At 35.4% G+C, this 15,450-nt stretch overlaps 3 protein-coding genes across 8 annotated transcripts in view; 2 read left to right on the forward strand and 1 right to left on the reverse strand.

Annotated features, from left to right (window-relative positions):
* The window catches only part of LOC106668249 (sarcospan), a 39,421-nt gene that overhangs the window by 19,548 nt on the left and 4,423 nt on the right, over positions 1-15,450 (reverse strand). The window contains exons 1-4 of one of the 5 annotated variants that reach the window (XM_014396811.2): positions 11,549-11,669; positions 5,949-6,110; positions 5,771-5,867; positions 93-337 (exon numbers count right to left, since the gene is read on the reverse strand). The gene's annotated coding sequence lies outside the window, so the exon portion shown is untranslated. Of the gene's footprint in view, positions 1-92; positions 338-5,770; positions 5,868-5,948; positions 6,452-11,548; positions 11,670-15,450 lie in introns of those variants that run through there. The other 4 variants (XM_024224614.1, XM_014396809.2, XM_014396810.2 and 1 more) reach the window with 4 other exon arrangements.
* On the forward strand, positions 4,797-5,671 carry LOC106668250 (MIP18 family protein galla-1). Its single transcript, XM_014396814.2, has one exon. The coding sequence runs from the start codon at positions 5,014-5,016 to the stop codon at positions 5,515-5,517; it is 504 nt and encodes a 167-aa protein (XP_014252300.1). The 5' UTR covers positions 4,797-5,013; the 3' UTR covers positions 5,518-5,671.
* The window catches only part of LOC106668248, an 85,196-nt gene continuing 81,561 nt past the window's right edge, over positions 11,816-15,450 (forward strand). Inside the window, exon 1 of one of the 2 annotated variants that reach the window (XM_014396807.2) lies at positions 11,816-12,336. In XM_014396807.2, coding sequence (XP_014252293.1) covers positions 12,007-12,336 — 330 coding nt within the window. In that variant the 5' untranslated portion in view covers positions 11,816-12,006. The remainder of the gene's footprint in view (positions 12,337-15,450) is intronic. The other variant, XM_014396806.2, reaches the window with a different exon arrangement.

Below are 15,450 nucleotides of genomic sequence, written 5' to 3' on the forward strand. Positions count from 1 at the left end.
AGTTTAAAATATTTTCTTATATTGTTCGTTGGGTATATAAATTTTTGCCTAGAAGAAAAAAAATTCGTAAAATAGTGCAAAAGTCAAAATACCTCTAGCATTAATCCATTGTCGTCGAGAGATCCGTCGAAATGAGAAAGTACGGTGTAACTGAACAAGTGAGGGTCGGACTAAGACTGAAGCCTGAAGCAAAGCCGAGTGGAAGAGGAGCTGACGTCAGGAAGTGCACACCTCTCCACCAAAAATGGCCGTCCTCAACCTCACCTTTCTCTTTCGTGAGTCGAGTTGCTCAGCTCGGCAGCATGCTGAATGCTGAGAGCCGTTGTGTCGTCCGACTCTGGACAGAAAAAAAAAAACATTTCATTGTCGTAAATTATTGATAGAATCGACCAACAGTTGTTATTCTGATGTAGGGATCGAGGTTGTCAAGGTTGAGGGAGTTCTTAATCTATGAACAGTACTGCGTTGATCAATCATCTTTTTTCACTATTAAAAATATCGACGATTTTTTCACTCGCGAACCCTCTGGATCAAGGTATGGTCTTGAAATAGAAAGCAAATTTAGTTGTTACTGCTGTTGCAGTTATCAGTAATAACTGAATTTGCTTTCTTCTTCAAGAACATACTTTGATCCAGTGTTTGTGGTTGATCAATCATCTTCTGATTTCACTTAAATAAAGTCGAAATCTTGGCAGAAATTTGGATTAAGAAACGACCTAACCTTGACCACAACCTCGATCATTACATCAGTATAATTCTATTGTCACGTACTATTAGGGCAGAATCTCGGTTTATTTCTGCCCTTTCAGGAGAAAGTGTTTTTCTCATGCCCATGATATTATTTTAAAATGATAATTTACAATTTTGGGGCAATTTATAAAAAGACGCAGATTAAAATGACTTTGATACATAGACAATACCGATATGGAAGGATGGTTTGTTTAAAAGTTATGAGTTCAATTAGGCATCTACAGCAAACTCTTCTTTACGTACATAAACTTCTGCATGTTAATCACTGTGTTTTGCGTACCAAACTTATTTAATTCAATTAGGTATAATGATGATGATGATGGATACAAGGAAGTGGGGCTTTTTGGTTCCCTAAGCACTACAGCTTTCTAGCTTATTACTTTCCTAGTTCCTTAGTTCAGTGCAACCGACTCGATCCTTCTCCTAAGAAGTACCAGGGCATTGACTGACGTTGCTAAAATACGATTCCCTGGGTTTTTTTTGAATCCCAGTTTTGGGTCTCCATTGAGCGGTTCCTCTCCATTGCATAACGTACAAATTGGGTCATCATTGAATATGCTCCATGCATGGATGTTGTCTCAGATGAGAGGTATATAGTCCTATCACTCCTCAGAGTTTAACCCTTTCTAACTATTGCAGTACGTTTGCCAGTCTTGGTGAGGGTTGGGTTAGCAGAAGTTTACTGTGTCTAGCAACTTAAAATTTATCCACTTCCCATTTTGCCTTTTTTGGATCCATTCTGTGATGGAGGATTTTTGGCTATCCGATCTTATGATTTTTTACAAATGTAACCTATTTTAAGATTTTCTAGGGCATAAGCACTGATGGCATGTATTTCATCTAATAATGGTTTTAGTCTGGTCCAATTAGCAGATTTATATATCTCTCGAGGAATATTACTTATATATAAGTTATATTATCTTTCGCCGAATACTGAAATGCGATAAGGGGCCAAAATACCGGATTGCATACATTCCTTCACGAGAGAAGTCAGTAAGAATCTAACCAGCTATTTCTAACCTTCAGTTTAGCCGATCCTAGGTCTTGGCTGTAAATAAGACCTACTGCGTTATTCCTTGAAAATTGAACGTCATTAATGATTAATTTGGAAGATCTGACTGCTTTATATTGCTATTCATCTCTTAACGAAACTGGAATACGTTACGTCTATATCTGCGCATAGTAGGTATATAATCTTAGGCAATCTTCCGACCAGTTCTTTTCAACCGAAACGATGTTTTAAAACCGGGCATTTCTCTCTATTGTGTAAAATTGAGACCAAAAGATACCTTCTCTTCATGTCTGCATTCCAAACGGGACGTAAATAAATATTTCACAGCATCCTTACGCTACATTTCTTTTGAGATACATTTCAACTATCTTAAGAGGTTATCTTGGGCATTGAAAGAGAGGTCTTTGAAAATACAATTATTTCTGCTAAATTTATTCTCCAGTACATCCAACTAACTGCCTTTGGAACTCTGATGTTTACAAATAGTTTCTTTATTTGTACGATTTCTAGTTGATGTCTGCGAGGTGATCTTGTAGTTGCTGCATACTTTTAACAGAAATTATATTTTATTTATAATTCACGGAGGATCGCAACATTGGTCATATCATCGGGATTCTTGTGGGTTTTTCCTTCCATAAAGCAACTATAATTATGTGTCCGACTTGATGGTAATTTCCTTTTTCGTACTTTTTCGTTAGTCGAATCTGTGTTAATCAAGAAAATATTCTTTGAATATTTTTTGCCGTTCAAGTTGTGATTGCGGTTTATCAGTAGCCCTGTTCAACTCAAAAGGTCAAAGTTGACATGTATTCGAAAGGCTCTGGTGTTGTTCGGGACATAAACGTTTTTATTTAACTTTTTAAGTTGAAATTTTCTTTCAGTTAAAAAAGGTAGATACATTAATTTAAATAATAACCTACACCGCTAATCGCTATCTGAGTACTGTGCCCGATGTTTCACTTTTTTCTAATGCCACTCCTTGGCTATTTTCGCAGATGTTTTTAGCGTTAACTCTTCTCTCTCACGTGTTTTTCGCTGAATGTGAGCCTAATGTTGACTCAGCGTTGTATAATTTCATTACTTCGTTCGCCTTCTGCGGCCATTTTGCCCAGAAGACGCTTCCTGGCCATCTTTCTTACTGCACCCGACGCCTGCGAAAACTGAATAACATTCAAAATATGATGCCCAATTAAATACGAAATATTGTTAATTATTTATCCTACAATTAAAAGAATTTCTGTGTCTGAAAGATTTCATTTAGTTAAATGTTAAAAAACCGAGTTAAAAAACCATTTATTTTGTTGAAAACTTCTTTTTTAAAGACAAATAGTGATCTAAGTTTGTTTTAATTTTAGCAGTTAGACCTGTCTGAACTGATGTCAGTGTAAAGAGGTTTTATAGGTGGAAATTAATTCAATAGGCTCTGTGCAATTCCTCTTAGACATATGGTTTCTTTCGAACTGGGATATTTATCCATCGTGATCTTCTGCTTATGTAAGGCTAAAGAGAGCTAAGTTGTTTTTTATTAGAAGGGAGATTATCCGACTGGACAGTGAACTTAAAGTATCAGTTACTCCTGACCGCCTTATTATCCAGAATTACATATATGAATGGTCCTGATGCCTATTATGTGGAACGGATGCCGCATGGAAAAAAAAAAATGCTTGGTCAATAAACATTTCCAAGTTCTTATATTTTATTTCCATAAGCTGTTTTTATTATTGTGTTATTGTATTTGCCATTTTTATTTTTCCATTTTCTCTTTTTACTTTAAACTCAGGCGGAATGAGTTTTATCAGGTTGGGTTTATCAGGTTATTATAACAATAACAATATATAAGTTTGTTTTGCTGACCCAACTTACTTATTACAAAACCGTTTCAACATCGAGGAACACAATGCTACAAATGTTAAATTGACATTTCATTTATTATTTCTTATATCCGGCATAGTGTTGTACGCGTATGCAATGTTCGAAAGCTAAAGAAACGATTTGGTGGAATTCTTGGTGCAAAAACAACCAAAAATCCGTCACTAAAGTATGTTTATTGAAGTGTAATGTAGTTAACGTCGTGGTTGATTATGCCCTGGGCTTTTTCTTGTTTATTGGTGTTTTAATCATTTAATAATTCAAAATGTTTCTGTGAAAGTAAGAATTTAGTACATATGTCTCTGAATCTCATCACAAAACGTCTCTTGACATGAAATGTAACAGTACTTCTACTCTCACAATTCATGTCGAGAGATGTGTTTGTAACTCCCTCAACCTGATGATGAGCGTTTAATTCTTGAAATATTTATAGTTGAAAACAACAAACTCTGAGTAAGATCTATATTTTAAAGAGATTAAACAACATACTCACCCTACCTTTATCATTTCCATGTCTCTGGATATCTATGTGTAACTGAGGAGTTTTATTTTTTCACCACCCATCAAGTGCAGGTCACTAAAGCGGCAAAATACAGTTGACCGAGCCTGATGACTTTGACGTTCAGTTATTAATATCAATGTTACACAATTGAGCAGGCAAACTCACTGCTGCAATTAGTGAGGGCTAGACTCAGAGTAGTGATAGGACTGTTAACGTCACTGGCATCTGAGAAGTCTGCACAACATGGGCATATACAACGATGATCCTATCTGCAGAGATTGCGGATGAGGAGGTGGAAACAGCCACCTATATCATCGCTATAGCGGAGCAACGGCTGAATGGAGACGTACAGAGCATCTAGATCCTAACATACATAAAAAATCTAGGGAATGAAATTGTAGCAGCAACAGTCAATGATCTGATACTTCTAAGAAGAAGGATTGAGTCCATCGCACTGAACTAGGTACAAGGTACAATAAGCCAGAAGGTTGCAGTGCCTGGGGAGTACAAACTACAAACCCCGCTTCCTAGTATCCTCATTACCATTACCATTACACAATTGTTCCGCAAGACAATGTAAATACGTTGCTTCTGCAATGATTTTCAAATGTAGGTTCTTCAAAGGAGGGATTGAAGTTAGCGCTTGTGGTGACTGAAGTTCCAACCATTAGTTGAAACTCTATAACCGGTTACCTGGTTTTGGTCATTTATGTCAAGTGGAATAACATTTCAAACGACATAGAAAGACAAGTAAAATCTATATTGTAATGCAAAATAGTATAGATGATCAATTTCGCTCGGAGCCTTTGAATTGAAAATTCGTTTCTATTCAACGATCGAATTGTGAAATCGCAATTTTCAAATAGCTAAAGATAGCAAAATGTTATCGCCCATATTGAAACGTTTCAAACTGCTGATGAACAAACAAGTTGAGGTGATTTCCGATCTGCCGTCGGCCGGTGGCCCAGTTAAGCATGAATTACTCATCAAGGAGAACACCGAGCTTAAGGAAGGCGTTTACGACACCCTGAAAAACATTCGGGACCCTGAAAAACCAGCGACCCTCGAGGACTTGAATGTTATCAACGAAGATGACATAGAAGTGACACGGAACTTCGACAACTCGATCTACATGATTAAAGTTGTTTTTACACCGACGGTGCCCCATTGCAACCTCGCCACGCTGATTGGCCTCTGCATCAGGATCAAACTGCAGAACTGTCTTCCGCAGAAGCACAAGCTGCAGATCTGCGTGAAAAAGGGGACACACCAGGCCGAGGACGAGGTCAACAAGCAGATCAACGACAAGGAGAGAGTGGCCGCAGCTATGGAAAACATCTCACTCCAGGAAAAAGTCAAAGAATGCATAGCTGAAGAAGAATAACAATCTGATTGTTTTTTGCATCCTTATGTTTGATAAGACTGACTGGATATTAGTGTGATATCAGATAGATATTTATTTTTGTAAATTTAGATTTATTACATACAAACTTGTATGCTGTAATGTGTTATAAAAATACATACGTAGGTGTTTATTACATTGCTGTACACTAAATCACCCCTTTCAAACTAAAATTGAATATACCTAATTAAGTGAGTATCTTAAAAAATATATTTATAAAGTTGATAATACTGACCAAATTACTGCTAATTGAGTTGGCCTGGCCTGAGATCAGATCGAAAAACTGGAGTGTGGACTGTGGAGACTCCTTGGAAAACTGGAGATCTGCAACCCTATGATAAGATGAGTTGAAATGAAAAACATCCATTGTGTTCTTTTATATATAATTAAAATTTAATAACTATTGTAGTTACCTGAGTAAGAGATAGGCCCATGAGTCAAGAGGTTAAGTATTCTCAAGGAGTTTGTCATCAGAATGTGGAATTTGCCAATCCACCGCCTTCAAGACCTATGACTGACTATGTTCCTCATAATAATTACCATGAGTCTGATACAGTAAGGCCAGTCACCTGTGTCTGAAGTCCAAGTTGAGAGGTTAAATGTTTCCAAGGAATGTTGTTCTAATCTAAATGTTTTTCTAAACCTACATCACTCCAGACCGTCTCTGACGATCTCTAAACAATAATTAATTAACGGTAGCTAAATAACTCATACATGTTTCCAAAGAGTTACTCGGTAAAAGGCCTACAGTAATTCACTGCCTTCAAGACCTATGACTATGCCCGACAATGTTCCTCCTCTTCTTGAAGACTAAGCTGAACAGTAAAACTAACTATCAACTGGAGAGCAGAGACTGGCAAACCGGAAATTTTCAACCCTATGATAAAATGAGGTGGGCTAAACAAACAAAACATTCATCATGCTCTTTTATTGTAAATAAAATTTAATAATTAGTGAAAATCTGAGTGAAAGAGTCAGATACTGTGAGGCCAATGTTTAAGTTCAGAGATTAAATGTTCCTGAGGAGTTCATCATCCGAAGAGGGCCTCCGGCAATCCTCTGCTTTAGGACCTATGACTGCCCAACAACATTCCTCCCCTTCGATTCTTATCACTTCTTGCAGTCACCGGCAGTTCCAGCTTTTGTAATTTTCAATAAATCACTGGCAGCCCTCGAGTACACCCACCCTGGGTGATGGCAGTCCAGGGTTAGACCTGTGTCTTATCTGCCAAGGTTGGGCTTCGAGGGCTGTCAACAACTTGGTCATTTCACACCCAACGCATTCATTTCCTAAATACATTCATACTCAAATCAAGTATATTTATAAAAAATGATTATAACAAAAATGATAATTGTATTAATAATTAAATACAAATAATATAAATGATCTAAATTCTCCTCTGGAGTTTCTCAAGAATCCTTGGTCCTTTCTTGTTTAAACTTTTTATAAATGATCATCCTATTTTCCATACAATAATTTTCTATTTTTGTTGGTGATCTGAAAAGCTATAAATCTATAGAATCAAATATTGTAGCACACTAATTGTTTGTCTAACCTTGAACATTGGTTTCACAACAATAAATTGTTCCTCAATTTGAAAAAATATAAATTATTTTTTATCATTTCAATTCAATTTCTTTTATTATAAATTATTTGAGCTTCACATTGAATGAAACAGCTAGAATAAATTGGCAAAAAGAATATGACACCTCTGAACTGCCTAGCGGTCAGCACTATGGGATACTACAGCCTACAATACAAGCCTGATCTAATACCATCAGATATACAAGCTGAGACAACAATTTTTAGACTGTAGTTCGATCACTTACCCTTTCATCTAGTAAAAATTGGTATTGTAAGTGTGATGTAACGGTATGTGCTGAACCTGGATCACATCATCGTCTCTAGAAACCCAGTTGACAGAGAATATTGTTCTCTTAACTATACAACTACAGAATAACATTCCCCACAAATCTTCAAAATATATTACAGCTTTGGACTCTCTAACTCTATTGAGAAAAAACGACACTTATTTGATCTTTCTAATTTCTGATGTGACAACCAAATTAATGAGAAAGAAGTGACTAGGGCCTGGGTCGGCTTGTGGGTTGGTTTGGGTGATGCTGCGTCCTTGGGTTTGGTGCTTTTTACAGCTTAGATATGTTGTGACTTTTTCGTAAACTTTTTGAACCCCATTAAGTCTGCCTGTGCTAATCCTATGTTATACTTGTTAGCTTGGATGTTACTATTATCTTTATTCAGTTAACATACGTTTGTATTCTGTCAATTATTTTAACTGCATATATTTATAGCTATATTTTATTTAATAATTCACACTTCCAAATATTATTAGAAATGATTTGAGGTACAGTAGGTCAATTAATTTATTGAAAAGTTAGTTCTGCTCATAGACTGTATTCAGCTCATTTATATTTTATTTTATTTTACTACAATCAACTGATGAAAAATGCAGTCTGTGAGTGGAACTGTTAAAAAAAATTCCAAATATTTGTGCTTGTATAGTACTTCTAGTTCAGTTATTTCTTTGGATTTGGATTTATAAAGACTCGAATCCACATATGTACGTACATACATACATCATTGCATCAGTAGGAGTATTTTTACTGTAGTTAGTATAATGGTAGGTAATATGAAAAAGTCTACTGTCTGGTGAAGAGGCTCGGTACAGGCAAGTTAATTTGAATAAGTAAAGAAGGACTGTACAACTGGATATAGTAATTAATTAATTTGAAACAGTATTCAAGCACTGATCTTACAAAGCGATATGTAAAGAAGGAAGGCATTTGGGTAAAATATACAAAAGTTATGTTAATAAAAACGTACAATAGTTACAAATATCCTTAGGATAGATAATACAGATTCATTATAAATGACAAATAGGTAATTAACAAAAAAACTGATCCTTTTTAAAAAAGATGGTTCCTACTCAAATTAAGTTATAAGAAATTAATTGTAAATTAGTGATTAAAGATAAAAAATATAAAAAAATATAAAATAAAATAATTAGAATAATACCTTAATATTATAAAATTATTATAAAACATAATAACAATTAGAATAATTAGTTTAATTATTTGGACGTTTAATATTATTTATATACATATTTAAAATGGGAGGTAGATCAAAATCTGTTATATTATTAATGCATTTATCACCATGTTCAATTTTACATTTTTTAATTTCAAATTTATATTTGAATTGTATTTAAATTTGAATTGAAATTATGTTTTGTTTCTTTTAGATGGTCCTTGAATTCCAAAAATTTGTTCGACTTAGGCAAATGTTCTTTTACTCTCGTTTTTATTTCTCTACCGCTTTGACCTATATATTTAATATTACAGTCATTACAATTGAGTAGGTAAACCCCGTTTTTTGTCAAGTTGTCTACCTTGAAAAACTGATGTTTAAAAGAAGACAGCACCATCAATGGGCTGGGTCAACAGAGAAGCTCTAACGTATCAAGAGCACTTGGAGGATCTGACTGGTAGAAGAAGGGGCATCCTCAACCTAACGATTAAGATTAAGAATAGACCATGCAAGGTTGACTATTGATGTGCCCCATCTATTGAAGGGTGCAACTCCCCCAGGAATGCCACCCGATATGAGAATGGTGCTTGAGCACGGCAGTGAGTATTTGGGTTACCTGTTCTGATTCTTGGGGGAAACAGGGTTGTTCTATTGTATAGTAATAATTGTTGTGTGTACCTAGTTTATGCTGAGAATGAATGTATTTATTAGCGTGAATGTATGATGTGAGAGAGTTTATGGTGGAATATCGAGTACCCATCGACTCTCAATTTGGTTAGTTGTATAATATGTATAAAGGGTGTTGAATTGACCTAGCTGTTGACAGCATCCCCACCCCCATCATGGTGCCCAACTTCGGCGGCTGGACAGATAAGACTGAGGGCTGTCCCCAGACTGCCAACACCCAGGGTGGGTGATTCTCGAGTCTGCTGGCAATTCACTGTAAATAGCAAAAGCTGGAACTGCCGCTGGACTTCGAAAAGTGAATGGGCTCAACTCTGCACATATTTGTATGTTGACATGTACATGTGCAGATTTGGGCCTATATAAATCCAAATCCAATGCAAATCCTATGGAACCTTTTTCAAAGATTGCAAATGAATTGTGGAAATGTTAAAAATATTAAAATTATGTAACATATAATATGTGTAGTTTAACATTACTACAAATATGTAGTATTTAGTGACCAATATTAATGATTATTTAGAGATTGTGAAATGTGGTCTGGTATGATGTAGGCTTAGAAAAACATTTTCTTTAATGGGTCAACATTTAGAACTTTATTGATTAACAATTTCATTTTCCTAATAATCCCGTCAATAATAATCCTGAATGGCTAACCAGGCTTGAACTTCCCCATTCCTTCAAAATAAAATATATATATAAATTAATATCTCACTAAGACACAACAGTGACACATCTATACAGAAAACCCACAATTTGAGTGAGTACAAATACTTTGATTAAACCTAAAATTTCTGTATTGTATATATTATTGTATACATTCATATTCACATCTTATATGTATTTATCTAATTTAAACAATGTTTAAAGATATCAGGCCCTGAAGCTGATCTCAATAAAGATCGAAATGTTGGCACAATAAAGAAAATGGTTGTGTGGTGGTTAGTGACCGTTAATCGATAATTATTCAGAAATCGTGAGATGCGGTCTCAGACTGAAACCTACCAGACCGCATCTCACGATTTCTGAATAATTAGTTTTTCTAAACCTACATCTCACCAGACCACATCGCACGATCGGTAAATAAACATTACTACAAATGTTGTAATAAATAATCAGACAGTGATACTCGAGGAAGCACAAAGAAACTAAATTTTTCGCTTTCTGAGTGACCATTTTGTTAAGACTCCATGAAATCTCTTTTACAATTTAAATACACAGAGTAGTCGTCTGTTTTCAACCTGTTAATCGTTCTGTTAACACCATGTCATCACCGAAGTGTATCAAATCAATGAGAAATTAAATCAAAAGTCAATTTAAAAATTTACAATAACAATGATAAACGTGATCTTTTTTAAGTATATTTACATGGAACATTCTTTTAAGCCATTTTCCTACTTTACATTTTGATTAATACTAAAGTAATTTTTCCTTTGTTGTCTTAGTTTTGATTTTATATTGTTATATTTTATATGAGATGGGAAGTTGGTGTCCGAGTGGATTCAGGTCACGATAGCTCAAGTGGTAGAGCAGCGGCGTATCAAGCCGAAGATCATGGGTTCGAATCCCGCTCGTCCATTGACTTTTTTATCTCAATTACAAAACCTTAATTAATTATAATATATTAATTGGTCAAGCGGACCAAGAAATTAGTGAATTTATAGTTTATATATTGTATATTTCTATATTTAAACTTTTGTAAATTCAATTAATTCTATAAAATTATTAAAAATTATTTTTAATCGGTTTTGCCTGCATGATAAGCAATTTTTGAGAATGATTATAACAATTAATTATTCTTTTCATCTCAACGAAAAACCTTAGATAAAAAGAATAATTAATTGGAATAATTAATACGGCCAATTATGATTTGAAGCAAATATGGATTAATTGATTATAACTTACAGAACTGAAATTGAATTTCTTTCTTTTATTTCTTCTTTTAAGATATTTTCTTATTTTACATATTGATTAATACTTGAGTAATTTTTCCTTTGTTTTTTTAGTTTTGATTTTATATATTGTATAATTCTACATTTAAACTTTTTTTGTAAATTGTATTAATTCCATAAAATTTAGATTATTATTTTTAATAGGGTTTGCTTGTATGATAAGCAATTTTTGAGTATGATTATAACAATGATTGAGTATGATTATAAAAATGATTATAACGATTAATTATTCTTTTCATCTCAACGAAAAACCTTACATAAAAAGAATAATTAATATGGTCAAATATGACCGCTAGGCAAATATGGATTAATTTATATTATAACTTACAGTACTGAAATTGAATTTTTAAATGAATGAGCCCTAATTTTAATTACAGGTAGAGTGGAAGTAAATTATTATTTAATATACACTGGGACAAGAAAGATATAAATGTCCTCTTCTTAGTTGCCTTAATTGGCTAGTTGAAACTGGAAAAAGAGTAAAAGTTGTAATCCGATTACCGTAATCGATATGTATATCGAATGGTGTAAAGGTCATTTTGAGCAGAAAATGCTGGCAAACGGGACTGGAGGAAACTGGAAAGCCGGTTGGGGGCGAACCCTGGCGGGAAGGGGAACCAGGGAGCAAGCTCACATTTGAACTTTCGTCGTTCGACCGTTCGGAACGTGTGTGGGATGCGAGGGTGATCGCGTGTGACCGTTATTTCCAATTATCTGATATGAACCGGGTGCACGTTTCCCATCCGTCCAGCAGTTTTGAGTGATCCATAAAAAAATATTAAAAAAATGGAAAGTGCCAGTGTCGCGAATTTCGACTTGTCCAACGAAGGGCCGATCAACTATTTCAAAAGCTCGTTCGCCAGGTCGATGGCGTTCACGAACACCACGGCACAGAGCAAGTCCCTGGATTACGTCTACTCGGACGAAGGTTCCGCCCTCAGGGAGGATACTGGAGAAAAACCGCAGCGATCGGACACGCTCTCGACGAGCAGGCTGCCCAGGAGAAGTGTTCCTTCCCTTCCGTCCCAGGACCCGGCTTTCCCTCGGGAAACCTCGTCCTCCGTCAGGCTCAAAGCAAGGAGTAACGATGCCCTTAAATTTTGGAAAATGAAACAGGTAATTACAACCATAACTACCATTTATGTCAAATCACTAATGATTTCATGAAGAATGCAATGTAATTGTTATCATGATGACTGTCTTGGTGCAAAAGGTGGTCATCGGTAGAATGTGCTTATGATCCTGAAAAGACCAAACAATAGTCAGACCAATTTTTTGACCGGTTATGAAGCATGCCCTGAGTCTATAATAAGTAAGGACTTTCGTCGCCTTTATTCTTACCTTTATAACGTTATAAATCAATTGATTAAGGTTTTAAAACAAGTCAATACATGCCACCACAAGTCTAGGTGCTGAACAACTCTAGACGCACCTATATCTTGTAAATTTATTATTTACTGTCACTTGGCAGGTCAGAATACCCTGTCAGTATTTTATGAAGAATGATTTTGAGCATCATTGAGTCTTGGTGCTTAAATCTAGAAGACATCAGTAGAGATTTCATTTGAAGGTGAAAAGGCTAAATTTCAGATTAGTCAAACCAGTTTTGTGGCCGATTATGAAACATCCATCATCCACTGTGTCTTTAATAGATAAGAATTTCATTGCCTTTATCTTTGCCTTTATAACGTTATAAATAGATTTATTTAGGTTTTAAAACAAGTCAATACATGCCACAACTGGCCATAGTGCTGAACGACTCTAGAATCACTTACTGCCAAATTTATTATTTACTATGTCACGGCCTCAAAGACTTACACTTGGCAAGTCAGTATATCCTATGATTTTTGAATGAAGAATGAAGTGTAATTTTGATCACTGGTGACTGTCTTGGTGCTTAAATCGAGAAGACATCAGTAGAGACTTCATTTGTTGAAAAGGCGAAACTTCAGATTAGTCGGGCCAGTTTGGTGACCGATTGTGAAACATCCTCCATGCGCTTTTGTCTTTAATGGATAAGGACCTTCAACGACTTTCTTTCCTTTATAACGATATAAATCAATTGATCAAGGTTTTAAAACAAGTCAATACATGCCACTCCAAGTCTAGGTGCTGAACAACTAGATGCGCCTACGCTCTGTAAAATTTATTATTTAGTATGTGTCGGCTTTACAGATTGCCATTACCCTGGCATATCTTGTGCCATTATACGACATGTATGATAGTCTTGGTGATTTAGTCTTGAAAACATCAGTAGAGAGTTCGTATGAAGCTGAAAAGACTAAAATTCACATTAGTCAGACAGTTAGTGTTCGATTATGAAATATCCATCATCTTCTGTGTCTTTAATGGATAAGAATTTCATTGCTTTTATCTTTATAACTCTATTTTTATCTTTATAAATTGATTTAGGTTTTATCTTATTTCAACATAAGATTTTGGGAATAAATAAGATGTCAATACATGTCACCACCTAGTGTGGTGACCAACTGTAAGAAGCACCTACGGTCTGTAAAATGTATTATTGGGTTGTCCGGAAAATAATGCAGGATTTTGGTATTAAACAAAAAAAAAGAAACTAGTTACTTTAAAGCAATGTTCTTTAATCAAAATAATTTCCCATACTCTGAATACATTTCTCCCAACGTGTTGGTAACTTATTAATTCCGTCTGAGTAGAATTCAGAATTTTTAGAATTGATAAAGTCAATAAATGCATTTTCCAGTTCCGTTTGATTTTTGAATATTATGTGTTGTAAGTAGTGGTCCAGGTGTCTAAAAAAATGGTAGTCAGTAGGCGAGAGGTCCGGAGAGTAGGGTGGGTGAGGCAAAGTTTCATAGCCAAGCTCCAATAATTTTTGTGACGTTACACGTGACACATGTGGTCGAGCGTTGTCATGCAACAAAATGGGCCCTTTCCGATTGACCAAAGAGGGCTTCATTACTGCCAATTTCTGATGCATGGTATTAATTTGGTTACAGTATGATTCAGCATTGATGGTTTCGCCAGGATTTAAGAAGCTGTAGTGTATTAAACCAAATGAAGCCCACCATACCGTAACCATTACCTTTTTTTGATGAGTTGGGGGCTTTGGAAAATGTATTGGAGCTTCTCCTTTGTCGAGCCACTGTCCAGAACGTCTAGTGTTATCGTAGAGAATCCACTTTTCGTCACATGTAACAATTCTGGCCAGAAATGGGTCATTTTTGTTTCGACAAAGAAGTGATGCACAAACATCAAAGCGCTGATTTTTTTGGCGATCGTTTAATGAGTGTGGAACCCAATTTTCGAGTTTTTTCACTTTTCCAATCGCCTTGAGGTGGTCAGCGACGGTCGTTTTACTGACTTTGAGTTGCTCTGCAAGTTCTCGAACAGTTGTTTTGGGGTTTTCTTCCACCACTGATCGCAGAACATCATCATTAAGAGAGGAAGGCCTTCCACGACCTTCTTCATCTTCAAGGCTGAAATCTCCCTCCCGAAATTTTTTAAACCACCTTTGCACAGTGCACTCATTAACACAACCCTCGCCCCAGACTTGGTTAATGTTTCTAGCCGTTTGGGCTCCGCTTCGGCCGAGTTTAAACTCGTAAAAGAAAATCGTACGAAATTCTCGCTTTGACATTATAAGGATGACTGAATTATTTCCAAGTAGCGGAATGCTACAGAGGTAAACAAACAATATCATTTGGAAGAGGATTAATAAGTGTTGACATTCATACAAATGAGTAATCCTGTAAACGTAAACAGAATATTTTATATAGATTTTTTTTAATGAAAACTTAAAATCCTGCATTATTTTCCGGACAACCCAATATTTACGAGGGCCGTCTCGAAGATTTATCCTAGGCAACTAGAAAACCATATGATTATTTTATGAAGAATGAAGTATAATTTTGATCATCCTGGATAATAGTATTGGTGCTTAATAGTATAGGCTTCGTATGAAGCTGAAAAGACTAAACTTTACAGATTAGTCAGACCAGTTTGGTGACTGATTGCTAAAGATTCAACAAGGGATGTGTCTATAAAAGACTTTTTATCTTTTGCCTATACATATAAAAGTTTGACCACGACGCAATTAGAATACTACTAAGATAAAACATCGACAGCACAACCCATTCGACAAAAATGTAGGAAAATAAAAACTACACGACCCTCTTCACAGAAGACTATCTCTAAACCTTAACAGGAAAGACGGATGATGAGAAACGACCAAAAACATGCTCATCA

This window comes from Cimex lectularius, unplaced genomic scaffold (assembly GCF_000648675.2).
Source record: "Cimex lectularius strain Harlan isolate CLEC.00 unplaced genomic scaffold, Clec_2.1 scaffold71, whole genome shotgun sequence".
Taxonomy (NCBI): Eukaryota; Metazoa; Arthropoda; class Insecta; order Hemiptera; family Cimicidae; genus Cimex; species Cimex lectularius.